Here is a 22,660-nt window from a genome sequence, read left to right on the forward strand (position 1 = left end):
TGGCGACGTCGTGAATTTCGTCGTGAATATTCGCAATTTGGTCTATTTGCGATGTCCCTGCAGGGCCACCATAGTTATCCACTTATGTTATGTAATACCTTGGTTACATTTGTTCTACGGCGGCCGTACGGCGAGTCGAAAACAGTCGTTTTATTCATTTTTATCAAACCACCTATATGTTGCGGGTACAAAAAAATGTTAAAACGGCTGTTTTCGACTCGCCGTACGGCCGCCGTAGAAGAAATGTGACCAAGGTATAACTGCTATGTAATTTCTTCTAATGTATCATTTGTATTTGTTCAACTGTAATGAATGAATGTACCTTGAGATGACCAATAAAACATCATTTAAATAAAAAAAAAACTACGAGCTGGTCTATTGTGAAAGGGGCTTAGGATAAGCCCCAGATTTACTTTTATTCTCCAGCTCGCATCTCGCTGACGTGCATGGGCGTGTGCCCGGGGGGTGTGAAGCGATGGTTTGGAGTGAGAATATAAATACAACCTTCAAACAGTCAAATGGGATTGATACAAACATCGCACGCTATCCACAGTTTGACAATAAATAACACTACAGTTGGTGATCATGGCGAGAATTGGAATACCACTTTTTACCTTTCTGTTTCTTGCAACATCATCTGTAATCTTATTCATTAATAACAGTAAGTAATCATCTTTACCATTCTTTACAATAACTTTTGGGATAACTTGATTAATAGACAAATCTATGGTAGGTCTATTGCTGTTTATTCGCTAGTTTATAATTAAGAATTATACATACCGCCCGTATATACTTTCAAAAGTCAATATTATAAAGTACTTACATAAGAATTCAGACGCAAAATCGTCTTGACCATAATAAAGCTTCGGTGGAGGTGCCGTGGTCTAAGGCGCCTGGCTATACATAAAGTCCGGGGTTCGATCCCCGGCCGCGGCAGCTATGCCCGTGAGCAAGGCATTTAATCTACAATTATCTTTTATCCTGCTTTCAAATAAATGGAAATGCCATATGCATTATTGGTAACTGGGTGTGCACTTGTTAAATAAAAAAAAGTTATTTACCCGTGTCTGACTTAGATTTCCATATTCATATTTAGATCATATTTAAAGCGTAATTGATTGATTTTCATGACAATTTGTGAGTTACGCCTGCTTGACTTTTCTTTTTATCCAATCTTTTTTATTGAGGAGGTCTTGCCCTTTAATCTCCAATACAATACTAAAGCAAGAATACAATCAAACAGAAGGAAATGAAAGGATATAATGCAGTGATATCAAGGAAGAATTAATGAAAGTTTTATGAATGGTTGTCTATAAGTTGATTAGTTTTCCTCCATGACAAATGACAGTTAGCAATCAATTTAACAATATTAATTTGCACTTGTTCAGAAATCAAATTGCATGATAACAGAATAATAAAATGTTACAAATAAAATCTAAATTGCACAAAGAAGTCAAAGAGAAATAGAATTAAAATCAGTTTAATACGAAGAGATGATGTGAAGTACTACAACTATATTGAAATGTGTACATTTGTTTTTCATTTGAGTGTCAGAAACTATTAAAAAGATTGTTTTTTTATTTTTCTTTTACTGCCATTATGATGGGTTCTTAAATATGTACATTTGTCATTGTCAAATATTGTCATATAACTTCAAAATTCATTTGAAAAAATAACATTATTATTAAGAGAAGCAGAGAAAGCACAAGAGGAAACAGAAAGTAAAGGACAAGCCGAAAAAGATAAAGTAAAGATTCAGGACTACCTGGACTGGAAGTTGATGAGTTAAAACCGCATCTATGACTAAGAACATTCGACTACTGAGTTTAAATGTACGTGAAATTAGAGAGTATACTAAAAGGTAAAATGTTTTCAAGTTTTTGCAAGATAAGAATGTCGACATAATCACATAGTACAGCTAATAAATATTTTTTTTTTGGAAACAGCAAGTAAAAGCCAATCTCTGTATTAGTAATGGAACGAATAACAGCCGTGGAGTTCTTATAAATTTCATATACGGACTCATTTATCAAATATTATTTTTCCTGTTGAATTGGTTCAGCTTAGCAAAATAAAAAGTAAACATTTTTATGATCTATTAGTAGCAGAAAGATTACGTTTAGACTTCAAAACAGATATGATGTTTCAGATAAAGAATTGTTATTGGCTATTCATCTATTTTATTGAACACTAGTGATGTAAATTACAGAATTTCAGTTCAAAGTATTGAACGATATTTTAAACTTGAACTATAAGTTGTATAAAATGAAAGTCATTACTTCACCTTTATGTTCTTTCTGTAATGCAGAAAATGAAACGATCGAACATTTATTTTGGAGTTGTCAATTTATTTTGGAATCAGCTAGGAAAAAAATTAACTATGTTTTTTTTTTCATTATTAACGGAAAAAAGTGTATAATATTCGGTATGTTATAAAAAAAATGTCCTCTTTTTAATCATGTTCTAGTTATTGCAAAGAAATCAATTTATCTTAGTAAATGTAAATCATGTACACCAACAGTTTCTGAATGTGTTGATTTGTTAACTAGATCGTCTAAAATGGAAATAACAAAAGGAGTGGCCACGAAGGCAGGTGGCGAGACATGATACAGTTGTTATTCACTTATGTTATGTAACTGTTATGTAATTTCTTATAATGTATCATTTTTATATGTTCAACTGTATAGAAGTGAATGTACCTTGAAGTGACCAATAATACATCATTCAAATAAAAAAAAATGAGATCATGAGAAGATGTCAAGCCATGTCGACATGTCACCTCGTAACATATACATGTACGCGATTATGAGAACATCTTTCTCATGCGTGTGGAAAATTAAACAAAACAAGAAGAGATCGAACATATAGATGAGAAAAGGAAAGGGGGAAATACCAGAATAATATCCACATAATATTCTGCCATTCTTACTTGATCTACATGTGAAGAGTTTAGTTGCAAACGGGGGTTAGATCCACTTTGGACCATTCCGAGAAAAACCATGTTTTTTATTCTCACTTATTGCAATATTCTTATGAGAAACTAAATTGTCATGATGTACTACCCTATCATGTGAACATAAAATTGGGTATAAAAGAAATCTACTTGTCTTCAATTTTTTTCTATATATTAAAAAAAATATATATCATTGTGGACCTAACACCTTTTGCAAGTAAACTGAAATGAATCCAATCTCTTTTGATTAAAAAAGTGATTTTTCTTTGCCACTTTCATTCACGTTTTCATTTGAATTTCAAATTGTCTTTGGTATCATCAGAGTGACTGAAAATTTAGAGGTTTAGAGACAGAAAACAATACAATTTAAAAAAAATGGACCTAACCCCTTTTGACAGATGAGTTCTTCAGAAGAGTTTAGTTGCAAAAGGGGTTAGATCCACTCCAAGAAAATCATTTTTTAAATTCTCCCATAATGCAATATTCCTTTGCGAAAACTGAATTTTCATGATACCCTACCATGAGAACATAAAATTGGGTATAAGATAAATCTACCTGTCTTAATATTGTTTAAGGTATTCTTTTCCAAAAATAATCTGTGTGGACCTAACCCCTTTTGCAACTAAACTGAAATGGGCCTAACCCCTTTTGAAAAAAAAGTGATTTTTCTTTGCCATTTTAGTTCGCTTTTTAATAGGAATTTCAACTTTTCTTTGGTATCATCTTATAGATCTACTAAAAATCTATACATTAAGACATAAAAATCAAATTTGATGAAAAATGGACCTAACCCCTTTTGCAAGTGAGCTCTTCATGTATAGAGTACCGAAGCGCTGGCGTCAGTTGTCATGGTGTCATGGCGGCCTGGTTCTATACAAAATGAACACCGAGGGCCGTTTCATAAAGCTGTTCGTAAGTTAGGGGCGACTTTGAGAACGCTAAACGCGCTAAACCATCGCTAATTTATTATACCATTTGGCCACAAGAAAGGATCACCAGTCGTTCTTAAAGTCGCTCTTAACTTACGAATAGCTTTATGAAACGGCGCCCCGTTATGACTCTTAAAATGTTGGTAACAATCAGGGACAAAACACATCACCATTTTTGCAAATACAAATGTGTTTCGACGATCGTGCAGCTGCGACTCAGTTTAGAACCAGCCGGCTCGTTGTCATGACGTGACGTCACGCTTCCGTACTCTATTCATAATATCGAGTGGTTCGTGCATTTGTATTCGTCATATCATGGACCTAATAGAGATGGACATTCAACGCTATCACTAATTTGATCGAATGAGATCCGCTGCCTCGTGATTTTGTGCATCTTAATGAGACCATACAGGTGTTTTGACATTAGCGACTTCACTGAGCGTCTGATCATTTACAAAGGCACAGCTTTCCTGGTTTTGGTTTTGTTGGCTGATGCCCTGTGTTAGAAAATGATTTTTCAATCAACATGCTTTAGATTTTTGACATAAAATATGTGATTATTTGATCCGCATACTTCCGCACGCACATAATCATCTCAATAACATTAAGGGATAAACGCTCTCTACTCGATATGAGCCATATATCTCTGGAATATTAGGAGGGAAATTGGGTAAATATGATTATAAATAATAGACAATCACAATATTGCCTCTATCTCAAAAATATGCATACATTTTCCCAAATAAAACACATGGAACTAAGATTGCCAAATGTAAGCCAGAACTGCACATCGATTTTCCAGGATTTAAGTGATTTATCATCTTCTGCGCATAATTGCAGTTTGTGCAATATCAATGTCTAATCACGAACTGCTTCTTTCAACCCATGGCCTAACTGACGGCGGAACACGGGAGGATGAAAGCAGAAAAATATGAAGAGAATGTCATTCAGAGCGGAATAACGGTCACATGATAGTGAATTCATTAACTATTCGATGATTGTCCATCTCTTGACCATCTGCTTGTCCATCGCTTGTCCATGGTCATATTTATTGCATGATTTGTGTTCTCCTGGAATTATTGAAAACCCCCACCCTCATGATCCGTCTTCATTGTCATGATTGTATCGTGATTCGCAAACAACTGTTTTGAAATTATTTAAATTATTGATTGACTTGATGTATGGGATCTAATATAGATTAGAAAAGGAAAGGAGCGAATACACGAACAATATTCATACAATATTCTGATAGTCATTTTCATTTATTGAGATATGTCACTGTGCCAAAAACCATTTAAATTGAATTGAATTGAATTTGAAATATGTTGTAACATAAATTCAATTCAATGTTTGGAATTCCATACCACGTAACATACAATCATACACAAATCTAAATTTATTTAAAAGATGTCTTAAAAATTCCCTCTTGTCCAAGTACTAATTACTTTTTCTCCCTATTTTACATGTTTTTGATGTCTTATCCTACGTTACTATAATGATCTTGATATGCCTGTGTAATATGTATTATAATTTCTTTTGAGAACTTATTCTCACAAGGCCTCTGTGCTTTTTTCTCAATACCACTATCATTCAATTATAATATTTTATCAAGGCAATGTTTTGTATATTTATAATATGTTTTACTCTGTATTATTTTATGCATTTCCAATTGTTTGCATTGTACATATGTTTTTTTTAACCTATTTGAATTTGAATGAATAAAGAGTTGAATTGAATTGAAAAACAATTATTTTATTGACAATCGAATGATTGCGTGTACCGTACACTTCAAATGAATACATCAATTGAAGCCGGAGATTCGCCATTTTCATCTTGCAGTCGTGATAGCGCGTATTTCATTTCAATTATTTCCATTACCAACGATTAAATAAAAATATAATGTTTGGTTTTGTACATCTTGATATAACTCGTAAGAAATAAACATAATTACGTACAATGTTATCGTCAAGATTATGTCAAACGGGTTTGAAATGAAGGAGGCTGATAAAAAGCTGCCTCTTGTTGACCTGTTGGGCGCTGTGGTGTGCGCCTGTAATCCAAGCTATGTAACCCTAAACAAGTATTTTCCATGTTCTGAAAATGCACCCCTTAATAAACCAATACCGTTAACAAGTATTGGAAACAAAACTGTACCCTTGACAAGTATTCACTGAATTGACCCCATAAACAAATACAACGATATCTTAAAGGGATGGTCCAGGCTGGAAATATTTATATATCAATAAATAGAGTAAAATGCACAGACCGAAATACTGAAAACTTGATCAAAATCGGATCACAAATAACGAAGTTATTGAATTTTAAAGATTTGCATTATTCCGGTGAAACAGTTCTAGGCATGTCTCATGAATATTCATTAGGTGGACTGATGGTGTCATATCCCAACTCGTTCTTTTGTATTTTATTATATGAAATTAGGATTATTCACAATTTTTCTACCAAGAACTGAAACAATTGGATTGACAACTGATTAAGTGCATTAGTTATTTATTGCCGCAACTTATTTCACCATAATGGAGCCACATCACTTAAACATTTATAAAAAATGAAACAATAATGATTTCATGTAATAACATGAGAAAAAGGATAGTGCGGATGTGATATCATCAGCCCACCTAATGAATATTCATGAAGACATGCCAAGAATTGCTTCACCGGAATAATGCAAATCTTCAAAATTCAATAACTTCATGTCTTTAATCAAAAGCGGATGTAAAATAAGAAAGTCATGACATTTTAAAGTTTTGCCTATTTTTCACAAAACAGTTATATGCACAACTTAGTAACATGCAAATGAGACAGTCGGTGATGTCCTTCACTCGCTATTTTTTTTTTCGTTTTTTGTTGTTTGAATTATACAATTTTTTTTCTTCATTTTTTACAGATTAAACATTAAGGGCCAACATGACTGCACCATAATAGTATTAAAATATGCTAATTCCACATGTTCAGGGAGGAATCAATCTTTGTTTCACTTGACAATGAGGAGAAAATTAGAATATTTCATATAATAAACTACAAAAGAAATAGTGAGTGGATGATGTCATCAGTCTCCTCATTTGCATATCGTCCAGGATGTGCATATAATTGTTTTGTGAAATTAAGCGAAATTTTAAAATGCTATAATTTTTTTAATTTCACATCCGATTTTGATGAAATTTTCAGCATTATGCTACTTTGATTTTTCTCTTTTTTCAAATTAACTTTTCGTTGGGATGGACTTGTCGTTTAAAATTGGAAACAAAACATTTGATTTAAGGATTTTGTCTATACTGGAATTATTTAAAGTATTTTATCTCTACTGGAATTATTCAAATCGTAAAAAAGTTGAGTCGGTATAAAGGTAGTAATTTCTTCATCATCATCACCGTAATCATCACATCACTTTCATATCATCACCATCATCATCATCATCATCATCATCATCATCATTATATAATCATCCTCATTCTTCTCCTCATCATCATTATATCATATCATATATATATATTTTTTAAATTTGATTTTTATTAAGAAAATCAAGGATAAGACCGCCATAATCATGTGTTTAATGACGTTAACTGGCAGTTGCTGGTATAATTTGTCTTCATCCTCCACTGATTTTAATCTATTACTCTAATTTTAAGTATTTCTATTTATTATGCTGGTGTTATTTGTTGTTTTCTGGTTTTATAGTTGTTTTCTCTGTATGTTGTATGTAATGTTTTACTCTTTTTATACTGTATAATATTGTAATATGTTTGTATTTAACAGGGCTCTCTTGTAAAGCAGTTTTGCACTGAAGAGACTAACCTGGGTATAACATAAAACAAAATAAATAAATAAATAAATATCATCAATCAAAATTTTATTCTATTTTACTTATTTATTCTCTACTCGTGGGCTGGATGACCCTCTTCAGTCACAGGATAACCTTCTGCGCATACATTCGTAATTCCGAAGTTTCGTTATTCCGAAGGTTCGGATATTCCGAAGGTTCGTTATTCCGAAGGTTCGTATTTCCGAAGGTTCGTAATTCCGAAGGTTCGTTAGTCCGAAAACGAAATAAGGTTCGTAATTCCGAAGGTTCGTTAGTCCGAAAACGAAGTGAGGTTCGTAATTCCGAAGGTTCGTTAGTCCGAAAACTAATGATTAACGAACCTTATTTCGTTTTCGGACTAACGAACCTTCGGAACAACGAACCTTATTTCGTTTTCGGATTGACGAACCTTCGGAACATCGAACCTTATTTCGTTTTCGGATTATCGAACCTTCGGAATTGCGCCACAAATGTTCGGATTAACGAACCCTTTTACGTTTTCGGATTAACGAACATCGAGGTATAGGCAATTTACGTGTTTCGGAATTACGAACCGTCGGAATAAAGAACCTTCGGAATTACGAACCTTCGGAATTACGAACCGTTCTTCTGAAGGGTCCAGTGGACACGTTTCAAAATACAAACATACAATTATAGTAAAAACAAATGATAAAAGAAAACATAAATGAACATATCCTCCACATCCTCATCTTCCTCTTCATCATCATTACATCATTATATCATAATGTTTCAATGATAATATCAATGGATGTATTTTCAGATGATATAATCTAAGCCAATGCTTCGATAGAATCGATCTATGTGCTTTTTAACGACGATTTGAACATTTCCCTGGTAAGATTAAAGTTAGAACTTAGAGCTTCACACCCCGTACACATCCAAACACACGCACCCACGCACACACACGCCCACCCTCACACACACACTCTCACACACACATGCACACTTTTTGCAATAAACGTGTACAAAAAACGTAAAGATCACCATCTGATTGTAATTTATTTAGATGTCCAAAATGCACATCACCCTCTCTGCGACTGAAGAACCGGGGCCCCGTCTAACAAAGAGTTACGATTGATCCAGTCAATCATAACTCTATGGAAATCCATCAGTGTCATAATTTTTTCTCTCCAGGAAATGTGTACCATGTCCTTTAAAAACAAAGAGAAAAACAGTGAATTTTCAAGAAAACGAAGAATGCATGAATATACATCATAGCTAGAAAATATTTTTAACAAACATGCATAATAGATGTCGACATTGCTGGCCGTCCATAGTTGCGATCGATCGGATCAATCGCAACTCTTTGCAAGGCAGGGCCCTGTTATTATGTAAGTAGATTGTTTCATGACTTCAAAGGACCATTTATGCCGAATAATGTTTTTTTTTAATTATTATTTCATTTACCTTCTTTCAGACTTGTTTGATGATGTTTCCTTCAACGGTCAGTTTCAAAGTGCCTCGGTCAAGATACCAAAAGGACTGACCACAGGAACGAATCAAAATAATGTGACACAAAATACAACTATAAATGTAAGTAGCATTGTTACATCTTTCTTTTTCTCCCCCTCTCTCATCCATCTCCGCCCCACCCCACACCCTCCTTCTTTTTAACCAGTGAGCAGATTTTCCTTTTGTTCATTCGTGTAAAGGAGAATCGCAAATTGAATCTACAATTCTGCGATTTATATCTTGTCTTAAATGTTTTCATCAGAGATTTCATTCATCATATTTGTGTGTGTGTGTGTGTGGGGGGGGGGGTGGGGGTAACTATATGTATGGATGGGTGTAAAGCTGACACGACATTTGCTCCACACTGTTAGAAAAAACAATAGGTTATACAGAAGAACAATATTATTAAAAACAAATTTTACAGAAAGAAATAACCAAATTATTATGTAAATTATTTTAACAGGAAAGATTTTCAACCGTTTTTCTACAATTTTACAGAACAGGTATTTTTTTTTAAAGAATAAAAAAGGTCTTATTTGCAATAAACTTTTAAGGTTACATACACCAAATACCAATTTCCTGTAATTTTATACACAAATGCATGTAAGATCACAGGTTTTCTCGAATGCAAATCTACAGCTAAGCAAAATCAGCTAAGCTCGACCTGTTAGGAGCTTTTGTTTAATAACTTAAAAAGAGATATTTTACGCGCCATTTGTTCCTCTTGAACAGGATATGTATCTCATTGACAGTCAATAAGAGCGCGAAGCGCGAACGGATTTTTTGTCTTTACGTAGTGGCCCGAAATTTTGTCTATTTTCCAAGTCTCCCCCTTCTCTTCTTTCATTCACTTTTTATCCTCATCTCATCTTTATGATTTTTGATCAGATTTGTCCGAAATCCAGTCAATTTGGGACCACAATTCGTTCTGGTCAGAATTTATCCATTGAGTGAAATAAGACCGTCTCTGTGTTATATTTTTTACCCGGAACAATTAAGTGTGGTCCCTAGCTGATGATTTTAAACGTGACAACGCAGACTGTGCACATTTTACTCAACGTCGTGTGAAAAAGTTCCCCATACATTGAATATGCATTTTACTTTACTTGTAAAGTACAGCTTGTATGTTCACATATTCGTCAATATATTGAGTCAGTTTTCACGCTGCTTTACGAACAGCTTTATGAAACAGTCCCTCAGGGCGACAATGATTATAATTTCAGGTAATAATAATATTATTTCTTTTCGCTCCTAGGTATCTGTATCTCTTCATGCCACTGATACTCAGCAGCAACGACGCCCACACCTTCAGGAGGCGTGTGAGGGTTTGGACGCCAAGAAACACCCAGAAAACATTGATGGTCTGAGCGCCGACACCTTAAAGAACATGAATCACATCATCGTCATAGATAAATTGAAAACTCTTTATTGCTATATTCCCAAAGCTGGTTGCACAACTATGAAGCGAATGCTTCTTGAGTTGAGTGGTCATATAAACTCAACTTACATACCACATGAAAAGGGTGACATACACGTACTTGCCGCGAAGCACTTTCGATCATTGAGAGAGTTCAGCCTGGAAGATGCGAACGAGAAAATAAAAACGTACCGTAAACTGGTATTTGTTCGCGAACCGTTTTCACGGATGTTGTCTGCATATCGGGATAAACTCGAATCAAAGGGGCCTTTCAAGAAAAGATGTCTGCGTCGTATGGTCAACAGGGATGTGAGACCAATGGCTTCTGGTAATGAAGACCTCAACATTACGTTCGGTAATTTTGTGGATTACCTCGGTAATCCACGGAATACACTCGCTGATCCTTTCGAAGAACACTGGAGGGAGATGTCCCGCCTGTGCTATCCATGCCGAGTTCCTTACGATTTCATTGGACATTTCGAAAACTTTAACGAAGATGTTCGCGAGGGTCTGCAAACAATTACACATGATGTTGACGTAGAAATCCCCGCGTCATTGAAGCCTACTAAAAGCGGTAACATGGACACTTTGGTCAAATACTACTCCCAACTTAGTTCGACACAATTGGAATCGCTCTACAAGAGACTCGCGACAGATATAGAATTATTCAACTACAAAGTTCCCTCATTCATTGCTGATCGTTTAAACTCTTCCCTACTAAGTGGACTTTAGTTTAATAGCAAGTGCCTAAAATGTGATCTGTCTATATTTGTTTGTTGTTGTGCCTCTATGCTGGATATATTTATTCATGGCAATACTGTTTTAATAAAATATTGATAAACTTTAAAATTCAATAACTTCGTTATTTGTAATCCGATTTTGTTGAAATTTTCAGCATTTTGCTTTGTGAATTTTACTCTATTTATCCAGATATAAATATTTTCAGCCCGGGGAATCCCTTTCATCAGTGGTGGTCTAATGAAGCAGGTTGTGAGTTATATACGACCTTTTGAAAATCAGATTCCCAACGGTGAGCGAGTTTTTGCTTTTGGTTCGGGCCTTCCCGCTCTTTCTTCCAGACGTGATGTTTTACTGATGAGACAAATATTCAAAACAACTTCAACGAAAAAAAACACAATCACTGCATCTGCTAAAGTCTCAATATGTGATAATAATTATGATCTATGTATACAGCAATATTCTTATTTTTTGACTCACGTCTGAATCCAAAGACTATTTGTCAAACTATAATACAAATTATGGAAATTAAGCATAATTTTCGTTGAAACATCGGGTGACATTCGTTATTCCGAAGGTTCGAATATTCCTTCGGAATAACGAACCTTATTTCGTTTTTGGACTAACGAACCTTCAGAATAACGAACCTTGATTCGTTTTCGGACGAACGAAGTTTTCGGAATAAACGAACCTTATTTCGCTTTCGGATTAACGAACATTCGGAATAACGAACGTTATTTCGTTTCCGGAATAAAGAACCTTCTGAATTACGAAGTGTAACAATGGGGGTATCTCATTTAGGATAGAACCTGGGGCCTGTTGCAGAAAGAGTTGCAATCAATCGCTACTCTAAAAATACGCGCACTGGCGTAAATCCGTGTTGATGGGTGGGGGGATGATTGAAATATTTTGGCATTTTTTTTGCAATCATGTTTTTAGATATGCAAGGAATTGTCATTGATATGTCCACAGTGGCGTACCGTGGGTCACGGTATTGGGGGGGGGGGGGCACCAGCAAAATTTTTGAATCACTGAGTGAGCGCGCTCAGTTGCCAGTTATTCTGACCTAATAGAGACATTTTAAGGACAATGTCATTAAACAGATATGTATCTCACTGATCAAATAATGCGAGCGCGAAGCGCGAGCTGAAATTTGTTTATATTCACACCTAAAAACACATGAAACACTTTTTGTAGTCATTACAATCATGATTATCATACGCATCTCACTAATCAAATATTGCGAGCGCGAAGCGCGAGCTGAAAATTTAGATAATTCAGACCTGAAGTGGGGGCATTCTAAGGTTTCTTTGTAGGAATTAACTAGGACCATACGTATTTCATTAACCAAATGATGCGAGCGCGAAGCGCGAGCTGAAAATTTTTGATAATCAGATCAGAAGAAGGGACATTTTAAGGACTGATTTTAGGAATTCATGTTGAGCAGACATATCTCACCAATCCACTAATGCGAACGTAATCACGGACAGGAAATGTTTCATATATAGGAAGACCTTAACATGGGGCAATCACTTATTGAGTCATGAAAAAGAAGCATATGTCACGACATAAAACAATGATAACTCAAGTGCTAGGAAATATATTTGGTTTATATTGACTTGAAAACGGGATGTTTTAGTACAACAGGATTATATATCTCGTTACACAGACAATGCGAGCACCAGGAACAATGAAGACTTGGGCCCTGGGCAAATTATGTTTCATAAAGTTATGATAAAAATGTTTCTTATGTAATGTAACATAACATAGTTATAATATATTATAACATTATAATGAATAATATTACTTCTTTCCCACTACGTTTCTCTTCCTTTCTCCCCCTTTTCTCCTTTTCCCCGGTTTTTTTTTTGGTCAGCCGATTTGGGGGGCACGTGCCCCCCATGCCCCCCCCCCGTAGTTACGCCACTGTATGTCCATATGGCAAATACCCCTCCAATATTATTATCTTTTTACCCCATGATGGTTTAATGGTTTTATTAGAGATTACATTCAAAATTTTTTGACATTCCATCTTAATTCCTTTCCAAAGACCCCAACATTGATGAATTGGAAGAAACGGGGTTTTCTCTTCAATGTTATAATAAGGACATTAGTATTTCGTTTGGAAATGGTGAACTGGCTCTTTATTTGCATTTTATGATTCAATAATATTGTTTTATTTGGGTTAAGCGGTATTTCAGGAAGAATTTTCACCAATAAAACAATTATCTCTTGTGATTTTTTTCTTCATTTCTTTCGTAAAAAGTGGGGGGATGTTTGTACAGGCCATCCCCCCCTCCTCGAAAAGTGGGGGGGGGGAGGGATATATCCCCCCATCCCCCCGGGATTTACGCCAGTGATTCACGCGTAACTTGATTTTCAAACAATCAACAGCGCGCATTTGGGACTTGCGACAGAAAGAGTTGCGTTTAAACGCAAGCCTAAAAAGTCAATCACAAGTCCAAAATGCGCGCTGTTGATTGGTTGAAAATCAAGTTACGCGTGATTTTTCGAGTTGCGATTGATTGCAACTCTTTCTGCAACGGGTCCCAGGTCAAAAATCGTTTGCAAAGTTGTGCGTATCTTATGAACAGCTTAATTGAAACACACACCAGGCCTCTTCTTTCAAAGAGTTACGATTGATCTCATCAACCTCAACTACTAGTATATATGGAAATCCATCACTGTCATAATTTCTTTCACATAAAATTTGCACAATGACATGTGTAAAACTAAGAGGAAAACACCGAATTTTCAATCAAACTATATACAACATATTTAGACAACATGTGGAACTAAATACTTTTTGGATGAAGACGTTGCTGGCTTTCCATAGTTATGGTTGATCAGAGTAATTGCAACTCTTTGTAAGAAAGGGTCTTGAAGCATAAAGGCCCTATTGGAAATTATAATTAATAGAAAAATCGAATGCGAATACTGGCGATAAATAATTGTCACCACTATTCGTATTGAAATAGTCTGATAATGACCAAGATGAGAATCTACATACATTTTACCCTTTGAACATTGTTTCATATCATAAATATTATTCATTAAATATTTAAGAAATACTTCATTTTTAGAAGTTAAGCAAGCAGGGCACTGGGAACGATTTTTTTAAATGGGGGTACTGAAGTAAATTTGACAAGCAAAAGAAAAAGAAGGGTTTCACTATAAAATATACGTCATTTTGGTGCCGAGATATTTGACAAGCAAAAAAATAAATGAAAAAAGGGTTTCACTATAAAATGAAGGTCATTTTGGTCCCGAGAAATTTGACAAGCAAAAAAAAAAAGAAAAGAAAAACGGTTTTAATAAAAAGTGTAGGGCATTTTGAATTACATTGATCCTTTTTTTCACTATCTATCAGAATTCCCAGGGCCATGCAAGCATTGTGCGATTGTTTAAATTTCTTGATTTGAAAAAAAAAAAACGGCTTGTTTTTTTACTTTAACGCTACCTACAATGAAATACATTTGCAAATTCTCTCTGTAGGCCTATAGGCCGTGTCTCCCCAACGGAGACGTCGCGACGTTTCCATGGTTTCAAATAGGTTACAACGACGTTTCTGAGACGGCTACGTCACATTTGCAACGGCGAACATTGCTCCATTGGAAAATCTGCATGCACGTTAAGCCAAACATAAAACCTTACCCCAAAACTATTGTAAATAAACCCTAAGTCTCATCTCCACATTATTCTGCACCAAAAACTCTATTACAAACCTGGCTCTAACCCTGTGCCCTCCGAGATATTGAGACCGGAGCAAATTTCGCAGGAGCGGTGAACTGCCGATTCGATTAGGAGTGGGGATGCTGTACAAGATTCTACATTTCGGGCCCCCGATAGGACAGTCTAGATGGTAAATTGCCGAATGCTAACTCGTCCACTCACCACATGGTCGACCTTCATTTAGTCTAATGCCATTCCGTCCATCAACATTTCGTCTTAAAACCATTGGTCCAAAAATCACTTCGTCTTATCACCAGTTCGTCTATGACCATTTCGTCTAATATCCAGTTGGTCTAATAATTCCCATTTTCTTTTAATTCATTTCGCCCAGTTAATAATAATAATAATAGTCAGTTCTTGTATAGCGCATAACACATTATGAATAACGTCTCTATGCGCTTCCAAAGGACTTGGATATTATTACCCTGGCTGTAGCTCAAGCAGCTTTTACGCGCTCGTCATTTCAAGGAGTCAATTCCTGCCAGGTACCCATTCACCTCACCTGGGTTGAGTGCAGCACAATGTGGACTAATTTCTTGCTGAAGGAAACTACGCCATGGCTGGGATTTGAACCCACGACCCTCTGTTTCAAAGTCCGGAGACTAATCCACTGGGCCACAACGCTCCACATTAACACTTGTCCAATCTATAGACTAAATGGTTTATGGACGAAATGGCCATTGGACCAACTGGTTATTAGACAAAATGGTGACTGGACGAATAGATGATAGCAGACGAGTTGGTAATTAGACCAATTGGAAATAAACCGCAGGAGCATATTGTGTCACCTCTGCGACAAAGGGGGTCTGGCTGCCCCCCCCCCCCGAGATCTACATTTATTTGCCTTCACGGTCGCGGAGACTGTTGCGGCGACGGATCGCCACTGATGTTCATGCGCTCGTACAGTGATCAAGGGTATCAACATTTCCAACTTCTGGGGAAAGTGTTTTCGGCCTACTCATTGAAATAAAATATTTCAGGCACTAATTAGGGTAGAGAAAACATGACAGAACACCTGTTTGCATGTTTATATAGGATGTACGTGTTTACTATGTATGACAGCCTTGCCCCATGGGCCTGGGTATATTTTACAGGGGTACTGATGTAAATTTGACAAGCAAAAAAAATAAAAATAAAAGGTTCCACTACAAAATGGAGGTTCAAGTCACAATTTCCAGTTAAACTTTATTCAATTCCAATTTTTAAAAACGTTTTACAACGCTTTGGATAAAAACATGCAATTCAAAATGAAATAAAGCAATTCAATAATAATGTACATAAATCTTGGTATAGATATTGTATTGAAATTAGGCGTAAATTAGGTATAGCTGTATACAAAACCATAAAGGTCTTGTCAAGACAGATCCCGTAATAGCAGAAGATTTGATCAAATAATGAAGTCGTTTGGGACACGAGAATATTGACAAGCAAAATAAGTTCCACCACAATATGGACGTCATTTGGGTTACATTTCAAAAAAAAAAAAGATTTTGCCACATCTACCAAAATTCCAGGGGTGCTGCCTATGGAATATAATACCGTGACGCAGCACCTCCAGGAAAATCTTTGGGGTGCTTCGGCACCCCCACCAGCACCCCCTGCTTGCCAGGGCCACGTGTAACGAGCGAACAAAACTTGAGGGCGAAGTTTCTTAAACAAATTAACAGTCTGATTTTATTGTACAATTTATTATCATGGTTACTGAAAAGTCTGTTTCGTCTCCATATCTATACATGTAAACTTCCAAAAAAAACAAGAATAGAAAATAAACTGATTTGGTACAAAATCGACAAATCGATTTGACCGTATATTCCTACTCGACATGTGATGCGGACAGTGGTGGCTGGAGGCTTTTTTTTGGGGGGGGTTCATATTTTATCACTTGTTTTGTGGGGGTATCGTAGAGCACATGACACATCTAGGCCTCTCCTTTTACAGTCTTCTTCCCTATTTCCCTATATTTTCACTACATGAAAACTAGAAGGGACTGTCGTCTCTCTGCCCCCCCCACCCGGCAGCGAAATTAATTATGATTTCCGGACCCCAATATGAATATTCATGATTGCGTCTTCGGAATACGCATGCTCGTGGACTTTCTAGGCTATGGCTGGCCGAGGCTAGGGCATTAATTTTATCTCTTTGGTTTAACCTAAGTAAACGTTAAGTTCGGAATTAACCAGCTCCAAGATAACCATAGGGTTAGACGGGTCCAGATTTGAGATAAACTTAATACCTAGCCTATAGGCTAGCCATAGCATAGCCTAGACTTGCATTTTTCTTGTCATTAATGGCAATTTGATAAATTTTAATTGGATTTAGATATAGATCTCAGCCTAAGCCTATAATTTGAAGGTGCTGATTCATTCATGGCAACGCGAACGACCAAAATTTTGTAAAGATCAGTCCACGCGCATGCTTATTCCAAAGACGCAAGCCATGAATATTCATATTGGGAAAAATAATTTCGCCCCGGCATGTGGTGCAGCCCATCGATTATGCGATAGTGTTTACACTTTTAGATTTCAGATTGAAGCGATTCAGGTTATATCAAGAGTAAATTTGATGACGAAACAGAAAGGAAAGATGTAGGACGTCCCCAGGAGGACGTCATCAATGTGGGTGACATTGATCCATATTATTTTGAAGACAATAATGAGTATGACAAACAAAATTGATCTTATCAATCCAAGAAAAAGAATGACAAGCAAAAACGACCACGAAAATGGAGGCATTCCAAAAACAAAACTTCCAAAAGGAGAGACACAAGCACCCTGTATTGTACCGTTTTAAATTCAATTTCAAATTTAGATCGCATCAAACTAAAAATTCAGATTAATATCAACTTATTGAAAACTACGAAAAATCCCTTGATATATTATTTTCGGGAAAAAATTACGACGGAGAGAAATGTGAAAGTTTACTGGTTTGCCGCAGCGGCTAACAACTCTGCGCGGAACCTCGGCACATAATCGTCGTATTGCGCGATGTAGAAGTTTCCAGCGATGGGCGTCCCCAGACCGTATTCCAAGGCGAAACTTCGGGTGTCCCATGGCTTCCGTCTCTCTGGGCTTCGTCGGCGGTACGCATCGTGCGGGCTGATTTCTGAAGACTGCTTGTAGACTAGGTAAACATACCTGTGAAAACCTGCAAGAAAGACACGAAACTTGAGGATTATTACATGATTTTTTTTTCATGGGGTTGAAAGCAATGGGGCTGCTCTTAACCCCTGGGAGACATTTTAGGGGTTTCATTTATAAGCCCTTTAATTCTACCAGGATGGCGTTGTGACCTACGCCTGCAATTCAAGATAAGTAAGTGAGATTACGAATATGAGCCCGAGTCATTTTTCTTTTCGGATGGCGACATTACAATTCGATAGAACAGTAAAAAAAATCATAATTAATACTTAAAATTAATAATAGAAAAATATATTACATACATACATACACACACATACGCCCTCACACACCCCACCCACACACATATGACGCCCCGACCCCTTGAATTAGACAAAAATAATACTTTGCTCATTAGCCTCTGCCCCCCCCCCCCCCCTCACTATATTAAAATGCAATTTTACCCGTTTCCTCTCTCGGACCCGATTCAATGTATTCGGCGTGGACAAGACCTTTGCTGACGTCACAGCCGGGTATATTGAACACCAACCAGTGGACAACCTCAACGCGGTCCGGATCGGTTCGAGAAGGCGAATCGGGATCGGTGAAGAGGATCGTATAGAGGGCGCCATCCTCCGCTTCCCACTCCAGGACAGACGGTTGCTTTTGCACCTTTGAATGAAAAGATAAGATTATGATATGTTAAAGTGTTGCATGTTATTCAAGTTGAGTTTTGGAACATGATATAGCCATATTGCGGATGCTGAGTGTTAGCATCATCAGTGTTATTATCATTTTAGGGTCGGGTCGAAAGGAGGTGTGGTCGCTCAGTCGGTAGAGACATCACCTCGCAATCCGGTGACCCGAATTCGATTCCCAGTCAAAGTGCTACTGCCCTTCGGTAAGGGATCTACATCATCGGGTCCCTCTGATGAGACTCGCTGGGCTTCTGTGGAAGCCCGTCGCACGCAAAGGGTTAAAAAGCCGTCAGTTCTCTGATTTCTTGCTAACAGGTATTCATGATTTCTCAGCGGTCAGGGGAGTGTTTCATCAACATTTTCATCCAACAAGTTGACAGATCTGACATCTTTCTCTGATGTTGATTGGCTGAGAGGTACTGTTACTATGGTAACTGTCGGATAAAATGGGACTTGTCGGATAAAACGTCCGACAAGTCATTTCATGAAACGCCCCCGGGTATATTCACTTCCAACAATTATAATATTTAGAAAATATGGGGTGTTTATTTAAAGATATTCACGAAATTGTCATATTAAGTAAAAAGAGCTGTAGACAGTGAATCAATTATATTTTTATCTGAATAATTCATTCCCTTTCACCAATTATGCGTTGGGTAGGAGGCTTTTGATAATAATAATAATGCAGTGATTTATTTATGGTCAATGCTTATCACCTTTCCCTCCATTTCTATGATATTATAACGAGACAATTTTTTAATCTTATTATTTGCACTACTGCTATATTGCTGCTGCGCTTCAAAGCTGCTGCTAGCAGTGATCGTGGGAGTAGAAATATTACCGCATGGTTGATCAAACTGGCACGCCAGCCATGGCTCTCCGTGCATGGGCTGTGCATAACCACTCCCCCTAACATTAGACAGTTATTAATATTCAAATAGAAAAATCATGTTTCATAGCTTTTTGTTTTTGTTTTTTGTTGTTGTTGCTCTAGAACCCCTTCTTCTTGTCAAGTTTTTTAGAAGGCAAGTACTAATCCATTCTACCTCCGTGATCGATTTTATTTTTCCCCTGAGAACCAATTTTTGAAAAAGTGACCCCTTCCCCGAAAAAAAAGGCTGGAAATGATATATATACCACAACAATTTCTACTTCTGGTAAATTGCTAATAAGTTGACAACCATTTTTTCTATTACTCGACTGATCTAATTTCATGTGTTCTAATTCCATTTTGTCTAATTTAGTTTGATAACGTTTTGATGTAACTGTCACTCAGCATATCTGTCATTTCGTTTCATTCCCATATCGGCCATAGCGTATACCGATATTTTTTGTTTCTGATCCTAATACACTTGGTTTTTTTTCAATTCAATTCAATTCAATTCAATTCAATTCAACAATACAGTTTATATGGTTATAGATGATCTGTTTATGAACATAATTTGCATTTGACAAAGTAAGACATAATTACTAGACGAAGTGGAAATTAGACCAACTGAGCATTAGCCTAAATGAGAGCTAGACTAAGTAGGTATCAAACCAAGTTTATACCAAACAGCAATTAAACCAAATAGATAGTAGACCAAATGGCTATAGTCCATGTGGTAACCAACTGATTGCATGTAGACCAAGTGAGTAGGCCTATATAAACTCTTCTTCTTACTGTACCGATTAGTACTTCTACGTCTACTCACCTGTGTGGGAGTTAGTTCATTACCCAGCATGCATTTGACATCCTTGTCCCATTCCACTTTCAAGATGGCGGGTGGTGGCGCATCCAATACGTGAGGGACAACATCGTGTTCAGCGTAACTCTCCATGTTATTCTTGCTAGATAAAATTGATAAAAATTATTTGAAATTGACATCGTAAAGAAAGGATTGAACTACAATGTATTTTCACAGCGGCGTATAAAATCGAAAATTTCGAGCCGTGGCTAGATATGGCGGATTGGAGTAAAAATGTGTATCTTTAATTCAAGCTAGCGAATCGAGAAATTCGAGAGAGAGAAAGTTTTGACGTTTTGCTACATATTAATCTATTTTTGTTTACAGATTTTACAATAATATTTAGAAAATAATAAAGCGTTTTACTATTTTCCTTGCGTTATCTTACCTTTCTCTTTTTTTCTTGGTCGTGAAATTTTTTAGGAACATGACCCCCAAGCCCCTCCCCCCTCCCCCATTTGTGCGCCAGTGCATAATACAGAGCAAGACGACCTAAGGATGTCCTCCTTTTTTATCATGCTTATGAAATAATGACAAGGCCTAGAACTCTCTTTTAAAGTATTTCTTTCTCCATCCGTCCCGTTCCCTGTATTTTTATTATCTTTTCTCTCATGATATCCCAATTTTTTCTTTTCTGCTCACAGAAATATAATTATTCAGGTAATTATTGTGACCCGTATTAAGAGTTTGATTCCAAAAGGAGCTAGATCCACTTTTGACGAAAATTTGATTTTTTTTTATACAATGATATGTATCTTAGACGTGGGAATCAAATGCAGCTGCAACATATCGCATTTGAATTGTATTTAAGGTTGGTAAAAATTGATTTCAAAATTGAGTTTTCTTCCAAAAGGAGCTAAATCTAAACAGTTTTCTTTCAAAAGGAGCTAAATCCAGTATACGGTTATCTGAAATTGGTTATTTTTCCTATTTAACATTAAGTTATGCATTCAATTATTTAGGTACATGTTGTGGATATAAGTTCACAACATCAGTGCAAATTTTGATGAATATAACAGAATTTTACAATTTTTATGAATATTTTTGGATTTAGCTCCTTTTGGAATTAGATATCGGAAAGTCACCGTCTAAAAGCAAAGGAGCTAATCGGGTCCCCAATCACCGCACTCCTCTCAGAGTTAGATGAGGGACCAGTCCTGATGAAATGAGATTTCAATCTTTCAAAAGTGAACATTTCTTGGAGTGAAAGTGTCAAAGAGATACACACTTTCACTCCAAACAAGGTAAAATTCACTCTTGAAAGATTGAAATCAAATTGCATCAGGTCTGGTCCCTCATCTCACTCTGAGGGGAGTGTGATAAGAGACCAGGGCCCCGTCTTACGAAGAGTTACGATTGATCTGATCGATCTCGAATATATGGAAATCCATCATTGTCATATTTTTTCTTTTGGAAATTTGCTCAACGCCCTTTGTAAACAAAGAGAAGCATACTGAATTGTCAAGAAAACCGTGAATGTATGGATATATGTCATTTCTAGAAAATATTTTGAACAAACATATATTTTAGATGTTGACGTGGCTTTCCATAGTTGCGATTGATTGGATCTATCGCAAATCTTTGTAAGACAGGTCCCAGATTGGCTCCTTTGCATTTGGAAAGATAACGCAAGATGCCATTTCTGTAGTTCAATTACAACAGATAATCCATCACAAGACGAATATAAACTTACTGAATATTTCCTTTTTGGTAATATTATTCTTCTTTCCTTCTGAATCCTTCGAATGAACCCACCAGAGCGGTGTTTAAAGATGAAATTCCTTGCAAAGATTCGGAGAGATGAAATCAGATAAGTTGCTCGGTCTATCTTGGGTAAATATTCCTATTTTCTCTGGTGATATTTTGTCTTGTGAACAACTAAATTCAAAGCCGTCGGGATATAATATGGATAGTTTCATGTACGTTGAAGGTGGTATTTTCTTATTGTAATATACATTACCCGACAGGAAATATGTGAAAATGTACTGGTATAAATACTGTAGTTAATTTACCAAGCTCACACAGAATTGAGGACAGTCTTTCATATTCAAAATTAT

The 22,660-nt window shown here is 36.4% G+C and overlaps 2 protein-coding genes across 4 annotated transcripts; one reads left to right on the forward strand and one right to left on the reverse strand.

Moving 5' to 3' along the window:
* Positions 1-524: 524 nt before the first annotated feature.
* On the forward strand, positions 525-13,566 carry LOC129259326 (carbohydrate sulfotransferase 11-like). The gene is made up of 3 exons (XM_064098665.1): positions 525-661; positions 9,141-9,256; positions 10,431-13,566. Exons 1-3 carry the CDS (start codon positions 586-588, stop codon positions 11,322-11,324), a joined length of 1,086 nt encoding a protein of 361 aa, XP_063954735.1. The 5' UTR covers positions 525-585; the 3' UTR covers positions 11,325-13,566.
* A 2,770-nt stretch (positions 13,567-16,336) lies between these two features.
* On the reverse strand, positions 16,337-22,660 carry LOC129258803 (protein D3-like). Of its 3 annotated transcripts, XR_010293411.1 has the most exons (5): positions 22,297-22,660; positions 20,571-20,706; positions 18,643-18,850; positions 17,531-18,206; positions 16,337-17,130 (listed from the first exon to the last, which is right to left on the reverse strand). XR_010293411.1 is itself a non-coding variant. In XM_054897040.2 (4 exons), the coding sequence occupies exons 2-4, from the start codon at positions 20,694-20,696 to the stop codon at positions 17,980-17,982; spliced, it is 561 nt and encodes a 186-aa protein (XP_054753015.2). In that variant the 5' UTR covers positions 20,697-20,702; positions 22,297-22,604; the 3' UTR covers positions 16,337-17,979. The 3 variants fall into 3 exon arrangements, 2 of the variants coding, with proteins under 2 accessions (XP_054753015.2, XP_063954736.1); XM_054897040.2 differs by having other exon boundaries at positions 16,337-18,206; positions 20,571-20,702; positions 22,297-22,604; XM_064098666.1 differs by having other exon boundaries at positions 16,337-18,206; positions 22,297-22,595.

The sequence above is a fragment of the Lytechinus pictus genome, chromosome 4 (assembly GCF_037042905.1).
Source record: "Lytechinus pictus isolate F3 Inbred chromosome 4, Lp3.0, whole genome shotgun sequence".
In the NCBI taxonomy this organism is placed as follows: domain Eukaryota; kingdom Metazoa; phylum Echinodermata; class Echinoidea; order Temnopleuroida; family Toxopneustidae; genus Lytechinus; species Lytechinus pictus.

What these genes read in the sequence shown, in the direction of transcription:
- LOC129259326 (XM_064098665.1), top strand. Translation starts at nt 586, where the DNA reads ATGGCGAGAATTGGAATACCACTTTTTACCTTTCTGTTTCTTGCAACA. An exon ending in AATCTTATTCATTAATAACA is followed by an intron (nt 662 to 9,140) that starts GTAAGTAATCAT and finishes ACCTTCTTTCAG; the next exon opens with ACTTGTTTGATGATGTTTCC. An exon ending in CACAAAATACAACTATAAAT is followed by an intron (nt 9,257 to 10,430) that starts GTAAGTAGCATT and finishes TTTCGCTCCTAG; the next exon opens with GTATCTGTATCTCTTCATGC.
- LOC129258803 (XM_054897040.2), bottom strand. Translation starts at nt 20,696, where the DNA reads ATGGAGAGTTACGCTGAACACGATGTTGTCCCTCACGTATTGGATGCG. An exon ending in ATGAACTAACTCCCACACAG is followed by an intron (nt 18,851 to 20,570) that starts GTGAGTAGACGT and finishes TTTCATTCAAAG; the next exon opens with GTGCAAAAGCAACCGTCTGT. An exon ending in GGGTCCGAGAGAGGAAACGG is followed by an intron (nt 18,207 to 18,642) that starts GTAAAATTGCAT and finishes TCTTTCTTGCAG; the next exon opens with GTTTTCACAGGTATGTTTAC.